General features: G+C 42.0%; 2 protein-coding genes across 2 annotated transcripts in view; both read right to left on the bottom strand.

The window, feature by feature from the left end:
- tra2b (transformer 2 beta homolog) overlaps nt 1–27,986 on the bottom strand; it is a 174,793-nt gene that overhangs the window by 15,402 nt on the left and 131,405 nt on the right. The gene's annotated exons all lie outside the window — the stretch shown is intronic.
- Nucleotides 1,280–27,986, bottom strand: LOC135250801 (UPF0524 protein C3orf70 homolog A-like). Its single transcript, XM_064327530.1, is given in 3 exon segments — nt 1,280–1,772; nt 1,774–2,044; nt 26,886–27,986. Coding segments are annotated over 3 exon segments (804 nt in total). The 5' UTR covers nt 27,064–27,986; the 3' UTR covers nt 1,280–1,417.

The raw sequence follows: 27,986 nt of genomic DNA, 5'->3' as shown, positions 1-27,986 counted from the left end.
TGCACTGCAAAGATGAGAAGTGGCCATTTGTGTTCAAATGCGTCATGAGAGAGGTACCAATGTAACTGCTCTCCATCAACAATAGTGCAACACAAGCGGGGTTACTGTACATGTCCAGTTGGATAAGCCATAAGGGGTTGTGGTTTTCTATTCTTTTTGATTGTCTAAGTGTTTAATTGTTTTTTTTTTTAACTACATTGTGAAGGTAGTTACAAGTTAGTTACCATCCCCCAAATGGCCTGGAGGCATTTCCGACACCTTCAGAGCACCAAAGAGAGTGCATGTGCAATACGACTGGCAGAAGAAAAGACAGACCACCAGAATGGTTTGGCTGAACTCCAATGGCCTTGGCGCTAGCCGTGATGGAAAGTGTGGAGAGGTGATGGACCTGAATCATAAAACGACCGGCTTCCTTTCATCAGAACGTCTCATTAAGATGTCCATCACTCACACATGGTTTTGCCCAAATGCTCACGTAGTAAAGGTCAGGACCCATAAGACACAGCCCGCTCGCTTTACACTGCTCACATTCACACCCCATCTATGCTTCTGCCTGAAAATGGCATTATTCTGTTGCAGAAGCAAACTTTCAGTCTCTCAAAGTTTGTGTGTGTGTGTGTGTGTATATATATATGTATATACTGTGTGTATAGGCCTACACATACAGTTAAATGTAAAAGTATTGGGACAGTTGTTTTCAAATTCCTCTGCACTAATAAAACTGTATTTCAATTTTATTAATACAGAGGATTCCATGAGTTGATGAAGTCATCAAATGTAAGTGGTATGCAAAAAAATATTGATCTTACAAGTCATTAAATAAGCTTGCTTTGTCCCAATACTTAAGCTGACTTGAAATATAAGGGGACTTGACTCATTGAATGGTGTTGTTGTAATATATTTCAATATGTAAAACAAATTCATGAAATAAATTCTGAAGGAATTCTGAATTTTGCCTCAAAGGCATTGTTAGATTTGAAATACAAATATGACTAGTACAGAGGAAAACAAAAACCAATTTGCCATGACTGTCCTAATACGTTTGCATTCAACTGTACATAAACGGACAGATACAGATATCAATAGATATATTCATAACAGTCTGCTTGCTTACGCTCGGTCATATACTGCCTGTGTGTGCATTTACGTACGTTCCTGTTGATTTGACACTGTATGACTGGTTTTAAATACAGGACTGCGGTAGATAGCCCAGCTGAGACATCCATGCAGGGTAGTGTGTGCAGACAGAGTGCAGAGGTAGCTCCGCCTCTAAACGTGACAGCGCAGCCCAGCAGCCGCCCTCTCCTGTGAGCGTGTGCAGGTCCCGTCGGGTCCGCCGCAGACCGCGCCGCGCTGTGAACGGTCCGCCAATAACGAGGGACCCGCGGGAGAGGGGGGGGGGGGGTGGAGAACCGAGTCAGACAGTCGTTTCGATTTTCTCGATGATCTCCACGGTGGATTTGGAGGGCGAGAGCAGCGAGCACTCGTCCTGGTCCCCGAGGCTGCTGGGGCTGGAGTCCCCGTCGGAGCTGAGCTCCTCGTCGTCCTCTTCCTCCTCCGAGTCCTCGTCGCACGACTCCAGGTAGTGCAGGCCCACCGCGTTGATCCCGGAGTCCTCCGAGCTGGAGGGCGAGGAGCAGTGGTCCATTTTGGGCGCCTGGGCTTTCTGAGAGGGCGGGGCGGGTTTGCTCTCCGCCTGCAGGGCCTGGCCGGGGTGCTGCTGAGGGGGTGGCGGGGGGGCGGAGGCGGGGGCGGGGGCGGGGGCGGGGGCGGGGGCGTGGGGCCGGGGGCGGGGGCCGCTGCACGTAGCACATCTTTCCGTTGATGCGCTTGACGATGTAGTCGTCGATGAAGAGGTCGGAGATGACGCAGTACTTGGGCGACTCCGGGCAGGGCGGGGGCAGGAAGCAGGGGGCGGTCCTGAGGAAGCGCTCCGTCAGCGAGACGGACAGGTGGATGGTGTTTCTGATGCCGGAGGGCGTGGCGGGCACCGGGGTGCTGGGGAGCTGGCACACGCTGGTCATGGGCTGGTACACATATTTACCTGCAAAGAGAAGAGCAGACAGAGCACGTTCACTCCTGTACGCTGCGTGTGCACATGAATGCTAATGAGCCACAGTGTCATTTGTGGCATGTAGTGAGTCTGACTCCCCTGAAGCAGAGCATGATGGGAAGCATGTAGTGTCTCACCTCACAACCCCAGTGAGTGCCTCTCAGTCTGACTGCTGTGAGACTCACTTCACAGCAATATTTCCCAGAGGGCTGTTCTTCTCACGAGCGCACGCTGCGCTGTAAACAACGCGTTTCCCAGAACTGCTTTCATCCCCGCCTCTGTTCAGTGCACAGCCTCAGAATAAGAGGCAATGCTGGAGCTCCCTGAACTATGCATTAGAGCCAGAGGTTCCCTGAGGGAGGTTTGTACTTAGCACGACAACAATCTGACTAGCTCCTACGTTATTATACCCAAGGGTGTCACTTACGGGGGGATAGGGAAGTTACAACTCCTACAATATTACAAAACAGGTCAAATAACCACCCAATAATATAACATGATGATAAGAAAAATATTTTCATAAAATAAAGATGGGGGATTTCATGATGTTATTGGGATATACTGGTAAGGCTGTGTGTTTGTCATGGAAGTCGCAGAGGCCACTGATTCCCTGACTTTACTCGTTTTTTTTCCATTTCTGTGATTTCCATGATATTTGTATAGGCCTACACATTTTAACAATAGCCCACTGCTAAATGCTGGGAGAAACAAAGAGTGAGAATGTGTACAGTTTCTGGAATGCGCTGGGATCAAGATTCTCATCCTTGTCAGTTGTTGCAATCAGAAGTTTGATGTTTGGCCCCGGTCAACAGCATTGATGCCCAGCACTCCTTCCATCGTTATGGCAACATCAGTGACAACAGGTCCTCATCACAGACTCAAACCTCGCCACCTGTACAACATATTGCACCAAATATAACTTTAAAGAAATAAAAATGGACACACGGTTTTATTTTTAAAACGCAATTTGAGCTTGCTCTATTTCCAACAACGTTCTGCTACAGGCAAAAAAGCATGACACCTGTGGTCATGCGCCCGGTCCCTCCTACAGAGGGAAGATTGAAGACTCAATGTGGGGACAAATGACCATGGTTGCCTGTGTGCTACCTGATTCAAAATATTACAAAATATTCAGCTGTTCAAACCAGCACGCGGTGCAAATTCCACTTCTCAAATAACACGACCAATTTACGTAAGATAGGCAGCTCAGCTGCCATAACACATTGGGCTCTGAAATAGTCTTTTTCTTCCTTGACGGAATTAAATGAGAACACCCGACACGTGCAACGCAGCCCCGTAAAACAAACAGGGATGAGGAAGCACGATAAAACAGCACAGGGTAAAAGACACAGCAGATAACTGCACGCCGAGTGCCTTCAGGTAAAATGGAATTGCATATTCACACACAGCCAACAGGGCAGATTAAAATAGGTCTGTGTCATTAAGAACAGAATTTTAATTTAAATTAGACCCTGTGATCACGCCACTGCTATTCTACAACAGAGCTGATATGTTGTTTTGCTGCCTAGAGTGTGTTCCACAATCTGAGGAAATTTACTTCAGTGCTACCAATTTAACAAATTCCAGACACTCTCATGTTGTTGTCACTGGTGTACCACGCGCCCCCACAGCCTGCACGCGGCAGGGGGGCCATGAGCCCTAGGGGCCTGTCCGCCCACCTCCCGAAAAAAAAAAGAAAATCAACCAGTGTCAAGTTAAGCCAATCGACAAGGGTAGGTATTGTTTTAATGCATCTAATTGGCTTATTTCTGGGCTATAGCCTGCACCTACTCACTCAATTGGCTATCAGCATCAAACAAAGTGAGGTCACTGCTAAATCAAGTCAGATATCAAGTATGTGCTTTATTTCTGAAGATGAGGATTAAAAAGTCTCTCGGGGGTGCCCAAAAACGCAGCAAAACACATCTGAACATCAGCTGAAGCTTCTGCTGAAATACCAACAAAAATAACACCATTTTTCTGACCATTGAGAGTCAGCAAAGCTGCCACATTGACTGACGAGACTGAAGGTAGCTAGCACAGTACATCCGCTGCAGCAGCGAGCAGCTCCCCCACAGAGACAGACACCCCACTGGCCGGCAATGACAGAGGTCTTGCGTCTCCTCCTCCCCTTCAGAACAGTGACAGCTCGGCCGCAGATAGTGACAGAGCAGCCTGAACAAAGATATTCAAGGCAATGCAGCCGCTTCGGTTGGTAGTATAGAGTGTGTGTGCGTGCGTGTGTATATGTCTGCGCATGTGTGTGCCTGTGTGCGCGTGTGTTTGTGTGTCCATGTGATTCAATACAGGAAAGGGAATCCATGCTGGGGCTTGGGCCATTCCTATGGGAGAGAGTCAAGCACAGACAGCAGTCAGGTCAGGGTCCTCCCTAATCCCCCATGGCTCTCTCATTCTGGCCCAAAATAAACACCAGAACTCAGGACTCACAACTGCGCTCTCCTCAGTAATCTCCTCTCCCATCACAGCCCAGGGGAGGGGGCACAGTAAAAACACACTGTGCCTCTCCCATCGCAGCCCAGCGGAAGGGGGCACAGTTAAAATACACTGCGCCTCTCCCATCGCAGCCCAGGGGAGGGGGGCACAGTTAAAATACACTGCGCCTCTCCCATCGCAGCCCAGGGGAGGGGGCACAGTTAAAACACACTGCGCCAGGAACAGACAGCGCTGCCAAGTGCTGCTGGCTCTAATCAGTCTGGAGCGCACATCTGCCCTCGTTCGCCACCAGCAAAAATCCAGCTCATTTCCAATCGCCGCTGATTGTAAATAATGGCTCTCATCAAGGTGGAATATTCAATACTATTAGCTAATGCCAACACTGCATACCAAATGGATTACTTTACATAAACCAATTAATGGCTGCATTTTATGCCAGAAGCATTGGAAGCGACTAACACAGACAGCAGATATGACCACATATCTAGCAGATATGACACATAGTGTTTACTATATTCATCCTACTATATGACTGCCCATACATCATTATTATATGTTGCATATACTGTAGCAACCATGTCTTTTATTGCTGCAAGATAAGAATGCCAGTGTAAAACCGTCACAAACAATATTCAGCAATCACTGAAGTCTTAATGAAGAATATGATGTTGCATAAATGATGAAGCAACAAAAACGATGTTTTGACTGTACAGGAGCCTTTCATACCAAATATGTTTATTGTTATGATTATTAGTATTATTATTACCTCCAGGTTTCAATGTTTATTTATGCCCCAACTCAAAAAGACAAATCCTCCCCTATTGCTGTGATATTCCTATTGCTGACAATTTGTGAGGGTACAGATCAGCACATTCATCCTCCAAAACCTTTGGTTTCTATTCTTTGTTTCTGTAGTCCACTTGCAATTGATAGAGAGGACTGCACATCTCATGCAATATTCAGATAGATGCACTGGCTCAGCAAAATAAGATTAGTTTAATTAAATGTGAGGAAATCTACTCATGATGGCCTTGTGATTAACATTTCTACAACGCCATGAAAGCAGAGGCTGACGATAACACTAAAGAAGAAAGTAACTGTTCCGATCTGTCCCCTACAACCTTGCCTACTTCTTTCACCTGTGAGTGCACCACCCCCGGTGTTGAGCGTGTCCCAATAGCGTAGGAGGTGTATCTGTGTGAGAGGAGCTAACTGCTCCCTTCCAGTGAGCCCGCATCCAGCAGAGACTGAAGCATACCTCCCAGGGTGACCTGATACTATTTACAATTATGCGCTGCCATGAGGGGCCAACAGCCATAGCTAGCTGTAGGGTGGTCTGGAGACTATATCAGATGGTGCAGTACATCAGTACACTAAACCAGCCAGCAGCCACCAAGAAAATACTACTAACAGCTATAGGTATTACTAGCTAGTAGCCAATAGCCTTGCTGTACCAGGTGCAGCAGGTATTATCCAGATCAGAAGTTTGCACCTCCGCTACAGGAGATTTATAGCCCCGCCTCTGTATGTCAGAGAAGCGTGTCTGCTCCTTTTCAGTCGCCTCGCGCTGCAGGCCGTGATTCTGAAGAGAAGCCGCCCACTCGCTCCCCGACCTGCTTCCTTTCTGCAGAACCCGCGGCAGTCTGAGAGTCGCTCCACCCTGCCGTCAGCGCCAACCGACAGCGGCCCGCTTTCATGAGAAGGAATCATTTCTCTCCTAAAGTCTCTGACATTCAGCAAACACGCACACACATACGTGTGCATGTGCAGTTCAGTCTATGTTTATATTACGTTTATATTTAGGCATTTAGCAGACACTTACGCTGAGTAATTTTTCCGAAGGGAATACATTCAGATTTAGACAACAAACAGCACGATGAGTCATCAGGGTCAAAACCGATGGCAATAGCCAATACATAATCTTACAACATACAGTTATACGCCATAGAAGATGCAACAGGGAAACGGATAAAGTAGCGTTATTAGAAGTCAAAAGGGTTAGGGAATAGTTACAAGTTTAGCACAGGTACGGATAATACGCCCATGTAAAATGAACACCATCTACAAAACCACGTCAGGATTCACTTTGTTAATTCGCTTGGGTGTAGAAGCAGCACCTATGCAGCGGCACCAGGCTGAGTGGGTAATTAGCCCACACTAATGCTGGAACATGTATTGCAATCCCACAGGAATCACTCTAAACACCATTAAAAACACACACACTAGGGTCAGCCTTTTATATCTGAGCAGCTCAGACCTTTAGAGCTTACCAACACTTAGATTATTCCGCCTCAAAATCTGTTCTCCCATGAAAGCATAACAGAACCTTGTAGGAAGTACTCACCAATGGTGCGGGCGCCATTAAGACTAATGCATTCCCCTGCGGAACCCTGAGCCTTACATCAAAATTCACAATATCTACACATTTTCATTCCAGGTATAGCACTTGTCTAAATGCTACATATGTCCCTGCATGTATGATGCATGAATATATCCTTACAACAAAGATACAAATAGTACACACTGTGCACCTGTGGTTATAACAAACCCCTCGAGATTGAAACCTTGTCCCCTCTATAGCTGAGAGAGCTGATGTTCTAGCCATAGAGCAATTTATATAAGCAATAAACAGCTGGTATGATGCTGACTTAGAGAGTGAGAGAGCGGCCGGGCAGTGCAGTGTGTGTGTGTGTGCGTGTGTGTGTGTAGGTGAGTGTGTGTGTGTGTGTGTGTGCGTGCGTGTGTGTGAGTGAGTGTGTGTGTGTGTGTGCGCGTGTGTGTGTATCTGTGCGTGTGAGTGTGCTTATGTATGTGTGTGTGTGTATATGTGTGAGTGTGCTTATGTATGTGTGTGTGTGCGTGTGAGTGTGCGTGTATATATATGTGTGTGTGTGTGTGTATGCGCATGTGTGTGTGGGTGTGTGTGTGTGTGCGTGTGTGTTTATATGGGTCTGGGGGGTCCATACTGCTGGCCCACAATTACAAGCTTCACTGCCTCCTGTCTGACATGTCACAGCTGCCATGCATGAAGACAAATGACAACATTGGAGAACTGTGTCATTCCCATCGTTTACCAGGCTAGGACAAGGGCAGGTGCGTTCTGGGAGCCCGGTGCACCTGGTACCCGTGGCGACGGTGGTGGAAGACCCTCTTCATAATGCAGTCTTGAACTCACTGGCTTAGGGGGCAGGAGTGAGGAGGGAAATGAGCGGCTGTCCGCCATCACCCCTTCATTGCCTCTGCATTCCCCGTTCAGTGGAAGGTCCCTGCAATATATCCTACAGCGCAGAGGAGACCGCTCATTCCAGAATGTTCTGTGTTCATTAGCCAGAGAGCTAAATGCGCCTAGCCTGGATCCAGCCCGAGTTCACTGCAACACCCGGGCCACAACGAGTCCGAGTCCATAACACAGACAAGGCCTGGCCGTCAAACGTGCCATCAGCAGAATCTAGACCCAGATCACACGTGGCCCAAATCTGGAACAGATCCAGCAATCTATTATCACCTTTGAAACTGATGATCACGTTGCGCATGGCTTCAGCTCAAGACTGACCCAGGCCTGCAGACCAACATCGTCAATGTTTAGCACCTACTGGATCTGCTGGTCTGAACACCAGTTCCAAATCGGAGTCACTCGCTATCTGGGTATGGCAGTTCCTTCATGGAGCCTGATGCACAGATCGATTTCAGGAGAATGCAAAAGCCAGGTGGGGCTCTCCACTAATGCTGTGTCAAAAGGCACTCATCAGAGACCATATATTGGCAATGACAATAAATTTCACTGATCAACTCTAAAAAGCAGCACTGGTTATTTCACTCACCGGTTGTGTGCAACAGTATCACATAAATCTTATTTTTCTCTTTCATACGTCAGTGCTGTGGCATCCCCTGCAAATCAAGCCGGTTCCTATAAAAGTATGATAGCATAAACTGTGCCAAGGCCTATGAATGTATTATAGCATAAACTATGCCAAGGCCTATGAATGTATTATAGTGTAAACTATGCCAAGGCCTATGAATGTATTATAGTATAAACTATGCCAAGGCCTATGAATGTATGACAGAATAAACCATACCAAGGCCTATGGATGTATGACAGAATAAACCATACCAAGGCCTATGGATGTACGACAGAATAAACCATACCAAGGCCTATGAATGTATGACAGAATAAACCATACCAAGGCCTATGAATGTATGACAGAATAAACCATACCAAGGCCTATGGATGTATGACAGAATAAACCATACCAAGGCCTATGGATGCTTTGCAGTATTGTTCGTCAGGATATAACTTCAGCATGATGGCAAGCATTATGTACCATTAACCCCAAACAAATCAGCATACCTGGTGTGTACCGTTATCCCCGCCCCAAACAAATCGGTATATTTGATGCACACCCTTAACCCCATCCCAGATAAATTTGCATATGTAACTGCTTCTCTGTTCCTTCTTCCCAACTATTTCCCACACTAAGCAGATACTTCTTGTGTTTAATGAGATGGTTCATCTCATCTTAATGCTACATTAAGAGACTACATTAATATTTGTCTTTCAAGTTTGTCTATATATTTCAATCTATGTAACTCAACACCATTGAATGAGGATTTTCCTTCAATGGATTTTAGAGATTAAATTAAGGTCGATTGATTGTTAAAATGTTGGCAAAAGTTTTACTCTGCAACCTCTGTTTTTACCCACTGTTTAAATATGATTCACTCCAATTCAGAGATTAGTTACCGGGGAAATACATTTTAGGTGGTGGTGGCTACCATGGACACGACACTTATTTACACAACACTTATTTTTTCTCCCTCCTTCATGTCTATCCCCCACCAGCCTGATGGTCATATGAGCACGTGTATGTGCATGTGTGTGTGTGTATGTATGTATGTGAGTGTGTGTGCGTATGTGTGTGTGTGTGTGTGTGTGTTTGTTCTCAACAACACAATCCCACTGGGGTGCAGGAACAAATAGCTTTGTACTGGGGTGCTTGGTCTGCAAGACTCTGACTGACAGAGTATCTCAGATGAACCCCAGAAGTGCTGTATGATTTCCATGGATTCTGGCTTCACTCAGAGCTTTTTTAATTATTACTGATTCATGCCCCCCTGGGATAACAGAGCACGGGAGTCTAAGCAAGCTTCATTAGTCTGAATCACTATTAAAAATGTTTTCACTGCTCTACCTAGCTTTCTACATCCCAATTTCTGTGCTCAAAAGAAAATCATTTTCATGAAAAAGCCAAGAGGGCAGGGTTGTGTGAAATTCAATATTTTTCAATATTCAATATGATGTTCCCATTCAATTCACCTGACAAATAATTTACCACAAAATAACAATAATTATATCATTCAGTTGTAGAAATTAGTCCCATCTATGGCCTAGTACCAAGTGACCCTCTCACACCAAAACTGTCATATTACATCATAATGTTTGGCTCTATTTTGAAGACTTTAGGGTTGACAATTCTGGGAAATTAAGTATTCCTTCACCATGATCCACAAAATTGAAGCAAGCATTAACAAAAGAGAATGCTTTATTCTGTAGATAGGCATTTATATGATAATGATGTTTTAGCAATGTTTCCAATGTTATTTGTATGATAACATGTTTAACATACAAAGCATATATACTATTGAAAAAAGCTAAACCTAGAGCATGCATATGACTTTCAGTGAATTTTAATTCTACTTCCTTCAATATAAATTGGAATTGCAATTCTGTATCCTGTTTGCTTACTCAATTCAAATTAAATTCAAATTCCAGAACTGAATTGGAAATAAAGAGGCATTCACAACTCAATTCTGAATGGTGCACAACCCTACAATAGGGTGAAAGGCTTTTCATCAGGACTTTGCAGATGCTTCAGACAGTCTATTCACTAGCTCTCACTACGAACTGAGGCACATCTCACATAAAAGTAGAGTGGAGCACCTGATATGCAATCTTTGACAATGATGTGAAAATACCAGTTGTAATCATTTCAGTGTCAATCCTTTATTCACCAGAATATTATACTTACGTTATGGCACAGTACACCTTATTTTTTCACCTATATTTTTAAGATAATATCCCATAAATCCACGAATCAAACAAGCAGTAATTGGGCTCTCATTTGAACATTCATAATTATTTTTTATCTGCTGACTATCCAAATGCTGCATCTCATTTCCAGTAAACTTGCTTTATTTGGCCTGTGATGCAAACTGATTTTGTACTCCCCTTAGTTATATCAAATTTGGTTTTCTTTCCCACATTATATTGCTTAGCAGTGGTAGTAAAGCATGCCCCCTTTGTAAACCTTCAATATTATAATTATCAGTGTTTTAATTAAATTCTCACTTTTTACCACAGTGCAAAAGAATTGCAGCTAAAAGGAGCCTGGATAGCTCAATTGGCAGATGATCTTTTAATCTGAGGGTCCAGGGTTCAAGTCCCTGTTCAGGAGTGAAGATTTTGGACTCCTCCAGTGCTGCTGCTGTCCAGCCCATTGCCGCCTGGCCTTAGCCAACCCCCAGACTGCCACCCAGCTGCTGCTAATTCATTAATGTGAACACTGACTGATCGACCGGGTTGGTCATTAAAACCCACACCCTGAGCTGACCAAAGAAGGATGGGCTCCCCCCTTCAGTCTGGTTCCTTCCTATGAGTCACCCAGGGAGTTTGTCCTTGCCACTGTTACCCTAAGCTTGCTCTTGGGGCCAAAGTTTAGGCCAGGGTCCACTGTAAAGCGTATTGTGACAAATGTTTGTAAAATGCACTACAGGCAAGAGCAATAAGAGAGCTGTGCCTTTTGTATAAATGTCCAAACAATGTTTTTTTTCTAAACCCAGGTGTTTAGGGTCTATAAAAATTAAAGTAGATGCAAAGTAGAGACCACAAACTGGGATTTGAAAATCAGTTTGAAGATTACAGGACATAACATACATAAATGCTAAGTAAAAGGTGGAAAAAAGAAAAAAAAAACATTTCACTCCATGGGAATTTCCTCTGCATGCATCAGTGTGTCTTCTGTCTGCGCTGTGTCCTTGGATACTCTACAGAAACATCTAAGACATTGTAACAGTGAAATTAAGAACCTTGTTACAACTGTGTAGAACATGTGACTTCCTAGTTACCACGTAGACCAATGAGATTGTATTTCATCAACCTGAGTGTTATTGAAAACACCTGTCCTGTGAATTCAATTAGTGTGTAGCCTGTTCTTTTGCATTGTGGAAAGTTATTTCACCTTCCACTTTCACTTAATTATTTCACACTGGCTCCTGTAAGCTTCTAAAGGGATAAAAAACATGGTATTTGTAGAAACATTGACTTTCAAGTCATTCTTTTAAATCCCTGTGTGCGTACTGTACATTTGATTTGATGAGCATAACTGCATATATTATTTCCAGTTTCATACATTAAAAACATTTAAATTATATTCCAGTTGACTTCGGGAAAATCCCATTCAGCACCCAATAAAATTCTACATTAATGCTGCATAAACCAGAATTCTACAAAAATAGTTTCTTAGTCATTCACAACTGAAGATTATACTGTGGAGATTATGCAACCCTTTGGCAGCAGCAGTGAGCTGTTGTTACAGTGATCGGTTACAGTAAACTGTACAGTGGTGAGGCGTGTGATTTAACACTGAATTTCAAACTATCAACTTGAATGTATATGCATGAGCATGTCTGAATAGTTTGGGTCAATGTGTTTATCAGTTTTACAATAAAAGCAACCCCCCCCTCCCCCCCATTAAGGTTTTAGGATATGGTGGAGTAAATTAAATTGACATTTGAGGGCAGTGTCCTGGATTTACAGTACTTGCAATCCTACCAAGTACACTAACGTGATCTGGGGGCTGTTCAGAGAAAAATGAGGATTAAGGATTTCTGTCCTCTCTGTACATCCAGCCCATTCTATGAAAGGACAAGAAAAGCCTATTGTTATGGTCCCTCTGGAGCTCTTATTTGAATAAAACCCATCTCTGCCAAATTGTGCCGACAATCTTTCTGGTACTAGATATTCAATTCAATTTTATTTGTATAGCACTTTTCACAGAGACACTTTTTCAATGAATCTTTACAGTTGAAGTGCAAAAGAAATTTGGCCAGAAACCAGACTTGAACTCTCAAAAAGTGGGCTGGAATGACAACAAAATCACACCCCTTGCCCAACAGGCATTGCAACTCACGCCTATACTGAACCACATGGGTGGTGGGCCCACATGGTGATCCCGAGTAGCCCTTCCGGGCTGAGCCTGGCCGAGTTACATGGATTGCCTGCCTGCCAGGTGTTCACCTGCGAACACCACCCCCAGGCCTGGCTCCAGGGATTGGTCCCGGTAACCCTGTTCCAGGCAAGATAAAAGGGATCTTATTCCTATTTACCATTCAGTAGGGGTCAACTTGGATCGTGTTCAACTGGGTCCTCACTCCAGACCTGGTCGCCTTGGGAGACCCTACCCTACCCTTCCTGGATCTTGGCTTCGTTGTGGCTCGCGTGGTTAATGATTCTCAGAGCAAGGTCGATGGGGGAATCCTGCACTGCTTTTCATTCAATTCTCACATTTTCATTTGTGACAATAAAGAACTGTACAAGGCAAATTGCAAATGCTAGTTCCAGTTCAGTCACCAAGTCCACCCATGATTCTTTGGTTCATATATTTGAGGTCCTACTGTGAAGAGAGATTCAGAATTAAATTTTAATGCAATTTCAATTGCCTTACTGAAAATCCCATTTGCGCCTAATGAAATGCTATACTGTATGAACCAGGTGCTTTTCACAAAAATAGAGCTTTTAACTCACTCATAATAACCCAAGATTATATGACATAATGATCTGTATATTGTGTGGGTAGGTTGACAAAGTGGGATTCATTGGATGGTTCAGCCATCAAGATGATGCTAAGTTGAGGGAAAATGTGCAGCACTGACCTCCAGAACAAGTAAGCACAGTAATAAGAAGGTACAGCACCAAGGCAAAGCTTGTGTTGAGTAAATGTCTGTCCCACACCAGCGTGACACCCCTGGGAGAGATGCGGCAGTTCCGGGGAACACCGTTGGTTGCGCATGGAGAGAGACAGAGCGCACCCACACAAACTCAAAAATGAAACGCGTTCCTGGTGAAAACAATAAACTAAAATAAGAAAGACAAAAGAAAGTAAAACAGAGCGACCACTTTACAGTGCAGGATCAACTCCTTCTCTTTCTTGTGGGGGTTTACTTCTCTGACATGTTCAAAGAAACAAAACTGAAATTAAACAAAACTAAAATGAAGAAACGCGCCCTCTGTGTGAGAGCAGCACATCCTTAAGCACCTGGGCTGATAAGTTGATGCAACCCATGCCACGTGCGTGTGCCCTCTCCACCAGCCGGCGCAGCCAAGACCAATCCGCTTCTATGGCGGACTGAACGATACAATATCCTTTTGAGAAAATGCAAATGTTGATTTGATCATTCCATTATGGCCAAATGTTCACAACAAATAACCGCACAATGAATTAACCAGAAAAAGAAATAACCAGTGGATTTGGTAGCAACTGTCATTTGCTACATTTACATGATAAGGTCAATCACTATGTTTCCAGCAGAATTATAATGGCAGTTTCCATAAAAAAATGTAAACCCCAGAATTCTTATTATAATGTCATTTGACTGTCAATATTTCATTATAAATATCATTATCATTATAATGTCATTTACATGGGCTTGATGAAAGAAATTTACCTTAATGCACTTTTGCATGTACAGAAAATACCCACCAAGTTAAATGTTTAAAAATTACACTTTTGGAAAAATGGAAATGGAAATGATAGCAGTCTTAACTGCAATGTAATGCTTAATGGGACAGTTGACTTTTTGAGGATTTTAATATTATTTCAGTTTCAGTGCGTTTTCAACTGTCTCATACCTTTGTTTTGTGCAGTGAGAGATATTTAAAAAGTATATCTGCCGGTGTATTTTTTTAAACTGACCGGTTTCTACCTCGCATGGTCTTAATCAGAGTGTAAACAAAGAATGTCTCAAGAGGCAGTATTTGTACCAATCATATTGAATCATATTTCATATACTGGTGAAAAGCATATTTCAACTCTATCTAATGTGTAATCAGCCTCTCATTTATTTGTGGTTTTTATTTATTTTGATATATTCAACATTTTCTATCTATTTTACTCTCTCTCTCTATATATATATATATATATATAGTATCTCATTACGTTGTGACATTTCGACCTGTTACATGTGACCGATGGATTGCTCATCCCTATCCAGAATCTACTACCACTTCTTCTTGAGCTATTCTTTGTTTACACCCTGATGAAGACCCTGCGAGGTAGAAACTGGTCGTTTTTTTATTTAATATCAGCAGACAGGCCGCTACAATAAAGGATTTTTAGATATTTCCTTTTGTGCAAGTGTGCCTGAAGTTTCAAGTGAGTGAATTTTTAATACCTTCTTTCAGCTACTTCTCCTGTAACTCTGTATGCACCCTGCCTTCAAGAGCACCTTGGTTTGTGTTACCTGGAGTTCTACCCAAAAGTCTACCTTTGGCAGCACTCTACTTCTCTTCCTATTGATCCTTTGAAGTAACCTGAAATGCATCTTCCTGTTTTAGACCGCAAAGCCCGAATACCCACCACCAGCCAATGTAAAGTCAGCAAGTCATCATAAACTTTCCTAAACATCTAAAATATTCTTCACTGCACACAGAAACAGAAACATCTGCACCATGCTTCTGTCCAGACTAGGCTATTGTAATGTCCTTCTACCAGGCTGCTGAAACAGTGCTGTAAATACCATGCAATTTTTATTAATAGATTAATTAATTAATAAACTTTTTTTTGACATTACATAAGTGTTAGCATCACTTCACTAGCTTCCTTTGAAATAGAGTGTTGATTCGAAAGTTACACTCTTAATCTTTAAAGCTTTAAAAGGATTAATGCTTTTCATTAAACCTTCAAACTCCCTAGTCCCTATAATCCCTGAAGGTTACTTTGCTCTCAACAGCTACTCGGCAGTTCTGAGAGTACATTAAAAAGTCTGATGTAGAGCCTTTGTACACAGAGTTAAGTCTGGAAATCAGATATAAATTTAGTCTTACTTAAGTGCTTACTTAAAACATATGTATTGAATGTGCCAAAAGTTTACTTTTTGCTCTGAGACTGAGGGAAGCTTATGGCGACAGAAAATGTATATGCTAAGAACTCTACTAACTTTTTTATTATTAACAAAGCGTCTCCATCTTATTTACATTGTGGCACTTGGCACTACCAAGGTAACTGTTCCACTGCCCAATTACACTTAATGCTCAAGCTACCATGCCCTCTGTTTGTGATCATACCCTTCCTCTTATGCCCCTCACGTTCTACCACTCTTTCTCTTCCTCACTTTATAGGGTAAAACAAACAAAAATATAGCTGCAAGCAGCAATGTAGGGGGCCAAGCACCAAGGGTGAACTGCAGAGCATTGAGTGCAAATGTCAAAATAGCTCATTTTTGAAATGTCAAATTGAAAATTTTTTAAAACAAAGTTGGTTAAGCAACACATGATTGCACGCGATTACAGTGTAAGTACATGCAATGTTGCAGTAGTCGGCATGTAGTCCAATTTACAGCGATGGGGATTATTGAGAACAATTCCCTTCCACAGGTTGGTTAAAAAGACACTGTTTAATGAATAGGGTCATAGACATTGAAACGTCAGCCCCACCCAATTCATTAAACAGTGTCTTTTGCCCTGAGCATAGTGTGCTCCAGTGTTCCTTGTTTCAGGCCAGTCCCCATGAAGGGTCTGGGTAAGGAGGTTTACTCTAGCAAGGCCAGTCCTTGTTATCAAAAGAAATACCAGGAACACAATTTTCCTTGCGGCGTACGATTCCCTGTCACCACTGGATATGCATGTAAAGGCCCAATATCCCTCCCCTGGGCACTGTTTGATGGGTATCTCCTACACCCTGCCCAAGAAATCCCACTGTTAGCCATCCCACTGTTGGCCATCCAGTTATTAAACCTAAAAGAGGGTTCATGGAAACATTACTACATGTGCTTAGACTAATATAAGTAAATTTGATAATCTATTATATACTGCTATTACAAGCTTGTTTCTGTTCTCTGGTGTGCTGCACTTGCCACTGTTTTCCAGGACTGCAATAGAAAACATTTTAACTACCAGGGAGTAGTTCAAAAGTTCAAATGAATTCCCACATGAATTGGTGTTTTTGTGTTTCTGTTTAATTACCTCCAGAAAGAACATAAGGGGAACAAAGTGTATTTCCAGAGGGAATCGATAAACATGTCGTTGAAGTGAGGATTAAGTAAATGATGTTTATTTTAATCCAACAGTCAATGCCCTTCTTAAAATGTTCAGCACTCTGAATACTAAACGCTAGAACCCCTCACTTAACCTACATATAAAAATATTTTATATTTAATTTAATTTAATTATTGTTGAAAATGACAATTATCAATAAAACTGCCAAATGCGTTAATAGGTCAGTGTACAGTAAACTGGTGGAATCAACAAATCAAAACAAACTGTATCAGGTTTTAAGATTAAAAAATTGAATTCAATAACAAGCAGTCAATTAGAATAATGATCTGAAATCTTACATTCTCCAGTGAATGCAGGATCACTACTTCTAAATAACAAAACAGAAGACATTAAACAAGACATTAATTTGAAACTACCAGAAAAGAAAGACTGATAAGCCAGACCTTGCCAAAGTATTACCCTCTCCAGTTTCAGCACCACAGGAACAAAGGAAACAAGCTAAAAACAGACAACTGAGGAACCACCAAGGATCCAAAACCAACTGGAGCACACCGCATTTTTTTCCTACAGCCATCTTAAATACCTTACTCAGCATGGCTTAGGGATGTTTGTCCTGAATGGGTGATACCGAGTTAAGACGTATAAGGAGGTGGGGGCGTCAGGCTCATTTATGACCAGGACTGGCCAATCTGAGAGCTGACCATGTACTTGATTAATGTCACCTTATGTTGTTGAAAGCAGGTATAAGCACCATGATATTATTATTGAAAAGATTCATGAATTAAGCCTCTTTCTAACAAGACCAATAATGAATATGTTAGAAGGTAATTCAGTTCAGCTATTGAATACCAATAAAAAAACATGGAAGTTTATTTCTGCTTCTAACAACAGAGCTGTTAAATCTCGCCATTTGCAATCTTCAACTTAAGGCAAAATATTTTACATGTACCAAAGGCAAATTGTACCACGTTGGTTTCCACTTGACACTGGAACTTGTTCCAAAAATGACTATTTCAACCTCAAGAAATCAGGCCTCTAAAACAATTATCTATATTGACATCAAGACTTTCACTCAATGATTTCAATTAAATGTCACAGATTGCATTCAATCTTAAAAAGAATATTATCTTTTGTGTCCACTTTAGCCACACTGGGTCTCTGGCCACGTAGATAGCTTTGTCTTCTGGTTTGTCTCTACCGAGACGAACTCCGCAGGATGTCATACCCATATATCGCCTGCCTGGATTAGGGTATCAGCGTGACTCTAAACTGCCCCGAGGACGTTTTCTTTGACGTTTGTGGGGGGGAGAGCAGTCCGTTTCTTAGCAATATAATATTGTCTCCAATTCACTGTTTCTCTCTCTAAGGCCATAATACTAGATATCTGACATACGGTTACATGCAGTCAGGAAATGCTACAGTTATGAACTGAATTACCAGGAGCTTATATACATGCAAATCTGAACCATGCTCATACACGCCCACGCATACAAGCACATGCAAGCACACACATGAAATTATGCCATTTAATACAGGTAAAACGACTGGAATGCACTTTCCTGGTGCGTTGTTTTCAGAATGCAGATTCCATAGGAAAAATGCTTTAAGGGCAACATGGCTCAATTGAATCACCAATCAAATTGCTTCTTGTGGCATAGCAGCTGTTACTGAAATGGCTTATACTAATCTGAGATCAGTGGTAAAACCTCACACGTACACTCTCTGAAAAACTAAATGTATAAAAGGTACAAACACTTGTTAGTGAGTATATAAAATTGTACCTCTAGCCAGCAATACATAATTCATTACACATTTTTTGCTTGTAAAAGGTACTTATTAGTACCCAGATATAACATTCTTGTACACTGCATGGCCAAAGGTATGTGGACACCTGACATCCAACATCTCATCCAAAATAATGGGCATTAATATGGAGTTGGTTCACCCTTTGCCGCTACAACAACCTCCACTCTTCTGGGAAGGCTTTATAATACTAGATGTTGGAGCGTTGCTGCAGGAATTTGCTTCCATTCAGCCAGAAGAGCATTAGTGAGGTCGGGCACTGATTGGGCAATTAGGCCTGGCTCGCAGTTAGCTTTCCAATTGATCTGAAAGGTGTTGGATGGGGTTGAGGTCAGGGCTCTGTGCAGGCCAGTCAAGTTCTTCTATACCATTCTCAACAAAACCATTTCTAAATAGACTGCACTGTGTGCCTGGAGGCCTAGCCCAAACCATGAAAAACAGCCCCAGACCAAGGGATGTCCAGATACCTTTGGTGATATAGTGTACTTTCAGGTTATATTTGGGAAATGTGTTGACTTGAAGAGCTTCAAAAGTGAATCTGTGGGCAGGTAATTATCTTGCTTGCTTGATTTCTGTTGGAACATGTTATCGCCCCAAATTGTGAAGCCAATGTAGCTAGAAAATGTTAGCTAGTTAGCTAATATATTTAGCCCACTATGATAGCTATGCTGCACGTTAGGTGTTTTGTAGCTTATCTGCAGCTAGTTATGTATATAGCTAGCTATGTTGTTCAAGTGGGGGAAAAATTGCACACTCCAGTACCAGGTGCGTTTATGAAAATTTATTTGACCGATGTTTTGCCAGTAACTTTGTCTGGGTCTCAATCAAAAATGCCAGTGTGTGCCATTTATTGACTGTCGTTAACCAAATAAAAATTATGGCCATGTTCACTATTATGATGTTGTGTGTTTTATTTTCTACCTGTGAATGAGGCATGATGTGCTTCACTCTCCCTAATTTTGAATGCTCTTTTCCTCTCTGCAGTACTCAGATGACAGGCAGCGTGCATGCACTGAATGGCGGGGCTTTGGAAAGAGAGCTAAGGGGAGGGGAGGGACCGTTTAAAAAAAAAAAATCTAGCTCTCTCTCACTCGTTTCTCCAAACTTGCATACTGCACCTTTAAAAGAGGGATTTGCAAAATGTTCACTCACAATCACAGTGTAATCACAGTTCATTTGTTGCATATTTTCATATCACTCACAGGGGGATTAGCTTCCCCGTGCAGAAATGGAGGTCGCAAGTTTGAATCTGCCCAGGGGAGTGTGGGGAAAGGAGGCATCTCTCTGTATTGGGATTGTGGATCACCACACATGACTGCTGTAATACAGAATGCGTTTCTGGAAAGAGGACATCGGGTAAGTGCAGAGGTGGAAAGCAGAAGTCCTGCCATCTGTTTCTTCCACTCATGAACTCAGCCAGCTGATTTCACTAATTAGTTCTACCTCCTGGCAGAAGAATTGAGCTAATTAGCAAATCCAGGTGATTGGAACAAAATAGTGGGGAGGACTAATACGTTCTGAACCTGGATTTTCCACCTCTGGGTATAGGACCCCTCCCATGGATTTCAGGATGGTAAACATATAATACCTGACACTGATTATTCTGTTTACGATGTGATTACCTAAGACATGAGTGATTTAACTACTTCAGTGGCAGTGGGATTGGTTGAGAAGAAATCTTTCCTTGACCCCACGACAGGAGAGCATTCTGGCTCAGCCAAACCAGAATTCTAGCTCATAGTGAAAATCATTATTCCACAAGCTTTACTTCACCAATTAACTGAAAGGCCACCAGAGACCAATCCACACAGCAGCGAATTCAGAGATGGTGTGAAATAACAAACCTGAACCCATGATGAGCTGCAGGTGCTGCTAAGCCTGTGAAATAGGCAATGCTTCAGAAACCGGCTAAAAATGTGCGACATGGGAGGGGATATAAACACAGCCACTGGCCAAACAAAAGCGTGACAAAGGGACCCGACTGATTTGATGATAAATGCATGTGGCTGGCATATTAAACAGCCCGCTTTAACTCTGTCAGCATTTGTTGAACAGGAAAACTGCTTAGGGCTGTAAAGTCTCAGTCTACAGGGACTATAGCTGTGGATTTATCCCTGAAAAATTAACATTTAACTGCTACAGCGAGCAGCCAATCTTTGTCAGGACAGAGTACTTACAGACAGCTCGGGCCAAAAAAGCCGCAGAGTCATTTGTAAAGCATTTACAACTACATTGCAACAACATATCTCCTTTGCACTGTAAAGCAAGGATGATTGCTTTCTTTATTCCAACAGTAATAACCTGGTTGGGAAATGCACTGCCTTCTCTTCTGAGAATCCATTCATGTATACAAAATTGTTGAAATCTAAAAGATAGTGTAACATCAGATGATACCAGGGCACTAGTAATGGAGCTTTTGTCATTTTGAATAGAATAATTTATTTTTTGAACATGTGCAATCATTTGGAAACTTATCAACTTGTTCCTCTGTTTTTTGGAAATATCCAACCAAGTACAAGCAACCTGAATAATACTCAGCCCTGAGGTCAGCCAGCAAATGCACTCAATCAAAAGCGCTACCAGGTGAGATCAGGTGACAGTCAGAATTTGTCAGGATTATTAACTCTTTCCAGCAAGAAATAAATTGGGATGGCAGGTATGCCATCCCGCCAAGTTACGCCTTGGCGGGGGCATGCCCCATACCTATACAGCACCGAGAGTTTGGCACTTTTCAGGGTTCCCCACAGAAATAACCACAACAGCCACAGACACTCAGCCCTTAAAAACATTAAATTCTGTACATTCTGACCCCATTTCAACAGACAGAATTGATAAACAACTTCACATGTCCACACAATAAAGCCCCAAACTAAGGGGATTTTGCGTTTTCTCCTTCTTCTTCTTCTCATTCTTATTTTTCCTGCCGCCTATCCCACTAACAACATGTCTCCCCATTGGACATTTCACTGACACCAGCCAAATCTGCACCTACACGACCCAATCAAAAACGCGCATACACACACGCAAAATACCCATACATTTTTACTCTGAAACATTTCCCATTTAAACAGCTAGTCCGCCTGTGGCCTAGTGGGTAAGGTTACAGTCTTGGGAACATGGGGTCGTAGGTTCAAGCCCAGCTTGGAACACGTTTCTTTAACTTGCTTCGACCCTCACTAATAATTGTCTACTACTTCTTAATTATTGCTTTTGCACTATATCTACCCGCCGTTCACCGTTCAGTTATTAACCGGCTACAATATTGCTAAGATATATGCATTATGACTTACCGTCTGTACGTTCAGTTATTGACCGGCTACAATATTGCTAAGCCATATGGATTCAACGGAAGCTCTTCTGTGTTTACTGGCTTGTGTTCTTCTTTAAAACCACCGGCAGGTTCGCTAATGATATTTCACGCATTGCATAGCTATGGCATTAGCTAACGAAGTCACAGACTGGTAAACCTCACTCACTCACGGCCACCCATATGCATTTCATGACGCAAATGTACTCCTTTTATTTAAAAGTTACACCAGTTCACCACTGTGCCATTTCTACTAACTATATTTCTTCACTTGGCTACCGTACAAAACCTTAATATCAGCAAACGCCACGTTTCTACATTCATGTTACCTCGCCCTGTTCTCTATCTAGCCACATAGGCTACACACAATTACTACGTATGTACGTTCTGCAACTCCGCATTAAAACATGACATTTAAAATCTTGATTCACTCATAAGTATAACTACTAACACTGAACATGAGAAAAACACATTTGTGCAATAGATTACATCACATTACAGGCAAATAATGCGTGCAATGTCATTTAACCCTCCACTTCAACAATTAACGATCAATACCGACTGTTATATATACCATTTGATAAGGAATATAAGCTCGCTCATGGTCACTCCATTTACTTCGCACTATACTCCGTGATCATGTCAACCTTCACCTACATACCCATTCTGCTAAAAACATATTGTTTCAACTACGGAATTTCGTAATTTCATCTTAATTTCTCTCACACTGTTGCTATTCTCTCATATGCAAAGCCTGCTGGGACATATGCGTCTGCTCCTATTCTCCACTATCATGTTTTCCGGTTCTAGTTTAGCAAAACAGCGAAGAGGATTCCTACCTGCAGATAAGCCTATCAAAATGCCTTATAAACCTTACAAACACTAAAAGTGCACCTCCACGAAATAACAGACAATGGAGCAGGACAGAAGGATAAACCTTACAAACACTAAAAGTGCATCTCCGCGAAATAACAGACAACGGAGCAGGACAGAAGGCTACACAAGTTGCGACCTAGGGAGTTATAATTCTACGGGCGTGTTGATTATTTTGTCAGTCAAGGCTCGTTGGACGTCAAATCCGTGAGTACATACCATATTCCATCTGCGTTCCTGATGCGTTTACGCTTACGCCACTGCATCCTTTCTCACAGCCACTGTTTTACATATATAGCAAACCGAAACTGCTGAACGGTACACGCTCATCAGGCTGTACAGATTCACACAACGATAGCCATAATCCACAACCGTTTCTTGCAGGGTCGCATTTCTCACTCTCATAATAAAACGCTTTGCAAAAAGAACTGATATCTCATAAAAAACACGTTTTCAACGTACAAAAATGCCAAGTTACTAAAAAGTATTGATATCAAAATGACGCCAAGTTACGATACTACAAACAATATAGGCTATCTTGCCTCACCGAAATGACATAAGATGTATCTCAAAGCAATGCTACCCAATATTTCCTCAGTTCTTTCAAGTCACTTGGCCCTGTGTTTTCTTATCTTACCATTTCACAATGTCATGCAAACTTTCTGTCAGATCAAAGAGACAAATATTTCGAATTGCCTCATGGAACACATTGAACATTGTACATTGAAATTAATGTATAAATTCATTAATGTACAGAACTGCTGCTGAGCAACGACAGGAAGCACATTTCTCCAGAAAACATGTTTATACTTGCTTTTGAACTGAATTTGAGTACATGTGCAAGTTATTGTATATTTGCTACGTACAATAAATACTGCATGTAAAACACATATTGTACATACATACATAGAGAACTTCTTTATCCGCATGGGGACATTTCCCTGGCAGCATCTTACATTCACATTCACGAACACACTTGTACCAATAAACATACTATCATTCACGCAACAGAAAGCCTGGGCAGCGAAATACATAGGCCTACATACCAATACAAATTGGACATACACACACCTATTCAATCAATCTTGACTGTGAGAGAGCCATCCACACATATGTTTGGCCTGTTCATGTAGTGCATGCTTATACACAGGGCCAAGTGACTTGAAAGAACTGAGGAAATATTGGGTAGCATTGCTTTGAGATACATCTTATGTCATTTCGGTGAGGCAAGATAGCCTATATTGTTTGTAGTATCGTAACTTGGCGTCATTTTGATATCAATACTTTTTAGTAACTTGGCATTTTTGTACGTTGAAAACGTGTTTTTTATGAGATTATATACACAGCCTCCCTTGTAGTCCTGCTAGAGTACTTTTCTAAAGTACTAGTCTTTAGCACTGGTCTCGGGAATGTAATCCTGACTGTACCAGTGGCAACTGTGGCCTGGGGTCCTGTGGGCTGATATGATTGGCTAGAAGGAAGTACAGTCATCAGGGTTCCCATATCATTGGACAAGAGGAACTCCTCTGGTTGATTGGGACCTGCACTAAATGAAATGTTTTAAATGTACCATGCTTGATGTTATGAAAATTAGCCCCTTTTCCACTGCAGGGCCGAACGGTTCTGAGCACAGAGAGGAACGGTTCCAATGGCGTTTCCACCTGGAAACGGTTTGGCCTGGAACGATTACAAACCGTGCCTAGCACGATATTTTCGGCACGGTTAGACAACCGTGCTCAGTGCAGCAGAACCGTTCGGGTGGGCAGGCTTAATGACGTATTCACTGATTGGTTTCACATTACGTCAGTTTTGTGTCTCCGCATAAAGTCTCTTCACGTCCTCTTCTGTAAGCTAGGTCAGTGGAGAAGCTAATATAAATAAAAATGCCAATCAAAAATCGTATTCCGTCATAGCAACAAGATAAACCCGACAATAGCCATAAGATATACAGCAGTGAAAACGCTGCTCACTGAATAACGAAATAAACGGGACAAAGTTTAAAAAAATGATAGCCTACCATGTCATTCTACAGTCAATATCTGGGACTAAATATTGAATAAATAGGCTACATAACCTTACCATTGGTTTTACGCGTAGAGATGTCCCTTTTGAGACCGAGTGGTCATATATTGTCTTGGACAATCCGTTTATGAAATATATTTCGTGCATTTTTGATGCCTGGGTACATTCAAAATAGCTGAGTGCATAATAGCCTACCACACGTATTTACGGCGTTGTTGCCGTTTTTAGTACAGTCTGGCTTGATTGACAATTCATTTATTCAGTAGGTGAGAGTATAAGATTTCTAACGATGTATAACGTCTAATTTTGCTTTTGGAATAGTGTTTTATAGGTCAGCGTAACCGAAAGTTTTCTTATCGCATTCACTTACGCATTAAGACACTGCACCTAACGAAACGTTGTTAACGATTTTTCGTAATTTCTTGGAAAATACTATTATTATTGAGGACTTCTGGGCATAGCTAAGCCGTATATTTGCTGATAGACCTATCTGACATCGTTTTCTGGAGCAAAACAGAAGCGAATTGAACTCGTTGATTTACTCTCTCTGTCTGAACACAGATACAATTTCATCATTGCTATGTAGCCTAGGTATTACTGCTCAACATATTTCGGTTATACACGTTATTTTTGGATTGAGAGTCTTTAAATAGGTTAGTGGTATTATATAATGTGAATATTTCACACCGTAATGTAGGCTAAGCGTTAGTTAGTAGTTTTTTTGAATGCATGCAACAGTGATGGTCAGTGGAGGATACGCTAAAAAGAAAACCCAAAAACAGAACAAAATACACAGAATCCTCGTCCGTTTCTTCAGCCAACGAATCATAACATAAAAACAAAACAGTATGAAGAGCGACGACAACAACTGGCGCATATTACATTCACAACGGGACGCCGTCGCTGATCCACCGCGTCACTTGCTGTCCTCACTAGATACTTCCTAGTCCTGGTTTTAGCAGCCCAACGGTGGAAACAGAAACCGTAACCGTTCCCACGAGTACTGAGCAGCGCGGAACGGCACGGAGTGGCCCTGGTAACGGTTCGGCCCTACAGTGGAAAAGCGGCTTATGTAGCTCAGTGTGAGGACAGTAGAGTGAAAAGAAGAGATGACTGGCAGGACAAGCTTTGCAGTACAGGGATATTTTGCACAGCTACCTAAATAGTGGTAAATACAGCAGTGCTAGGTCAGACTTACAGACATGACTGAGTATTCTAAATTGAAAAAAATAAACAATGAAGTAAACGTAATTATAAGCCTTCAAGAGAAAAAGCAAGTTGCTACACAGAATTACACATTTTTAAGAAACATTTAAAAATTTGAGTAAAACAATATTGCATATTCTTTAAAATGTTTAACATTATTGGTCTTATTGTGTCATTCATATCTGTATGTAAAACTACTCTTAATAAAGTAATCTAATAAACAGTTTCTCAAACAGTCACATTTAGAAAATGGACGGGTATGAAAAACTGTCTCTGGTCCCAACTAAGCGGTCACCTAAGTGGCTAGTCATTATATTCCTTGATCGTAGATTGTTTCTACAGTTACAGTATAATAGAAAAACAAATATGGTAGAGCGCGCGCGTCCAAGGAGCTGAACATCAATCCTGCTTTTAGGAGAGAAGCCCCAAGGCGGTAAGTCCCATGGGCGTACTGTTCGAAACGGAATTTCTCACTGACGAAAGCGGCATTCTGTAGTAAGATAATAGTCTATATTACATAAAAATATGTGTTTGTTCATTATTTCATATAAACAATAGGCCTATATCTCCATAGCCGTATGAAGAACAGTCAACTATAAAGTGGAACAAAGTAGTCTTCCAAACCGAATGTCCTTGTTTTAACAACTGGAAATCCTCTCCCGGGAGCACAGCGACACGATGATCATACTTACCAAAACCTGGGGTTCGCTATACACTAACCTATACATTTCAGTCAGTTTTGCATATGTGTTTTCATATCCTCAATGAAAATGAAAACATGTCGAAGCGCGCACAGAGAATTATACTGTACTAGACACATTTTTTGGGGGATAACCCACATCAGTGCAGACTGGACGTTCACATACCGCGCCTAGATGTGGATCAGAAGACATACTTACAGTGACACCAACCCAAGTGGCAGCACCAGTGCAGCTTGAAGCACTTTCCGTGGCTGTGAGTGGCGCAGATGGACAGTCCATCGCATGGGAGAAAGTCGGGTCTCCCGGCGCAGCTCTTCGCAAGCGCCTGCGCTTCGTCCAACTTGTCGCTCTTCGGTACTCCAGAAGCGGCCATCATATAAATCCCTCGATCAAATCACAGCCAAACAACACGCCCGCAAGACTCCAGAAATCACCTAATTGGAAACGAGGAAAAGGAATGCCGTCGTCAGTTTGGTATTTCTGTCAACAAAAATATCACGTGCGAGTCTTGAAAGGATACCCCGGTGTGTGTCCAAAATCCAGTTGTTCAGAAAAAATGTATGATTACATAAAATCAACTCTGTAAAAGTTCATGCAACCTCAAACCGAGAGACGGAAAGATCCTGCCCCAGTGATGTCAGATTTCTTGCAAAAATACTCCATTGGAATTTCCCGTTTCCAAAAACGCGCCCTCTTTAACAGTTTAATATTAAACGCATAAGGTGAACATCGGTGTTTTACTGAAAGATGCTGCTGAGCTCCTTGTTCCGTTCTGCCACTTCCAGTCTCTACGCCCTTCTGTGTTTTCAACTTTATTACGACTCAGAAGGAAGTCTCGGGATCCGGTTACTCTCGATGCGGAGCTGCATGCCTGCAGTTAGCCCCAGTTTCCGATACGTCTGGTCATAAAGGAATGTATTATGATATTTATGCACATACACATCCGTATTAAAACAAATGCAAATTTTCCACAGAAAAAGGACATCAAAAACACGAGGCGTCTTTATAATAGTAGCAAAGCACTAGACATGTTAATGTATGCCCAAAAAAGTAAGAAAGCTGACCAACTGGAATTTAGAATTCATTCTATTTACAAAGAAAAGTACAGGCGTTCAGCATCCTTGAGAAAAATACAAAAAGTATCGGCTATAAATGACAGTAATAACAAGCATAACATCAGAACCAGCAGCACAGTTAATTTGGAGTATTTAATCAAAAATGAACCGCTTCTCACAATTCTGTACGGAACGACTAACATATCCTGCTCTCCGTGTTAAAGGGTCGGTAAAAAATTTTATC

Source organism: Anguilla rostrata, chromosome 3 (assembly GCF_018555375.3).
Source record: "Anguilla rostrata isolate EN2019 chromosome 3, ASM1855537v3, whole genome shotgun sequence".
Classification (NCBI taxonomy): domain Eukaryota; kingdom Metazoa; phylum Chordata; class Actinopteri; order Anguilliformes; family Anguillidae; genus Anguilla; species Anguilla rostrata.
The sequence above is the reverse complement of the archived record's forward strand: the minus strand, read 5'-3'. Positions and strand labels throughout refer to the sequence as shown.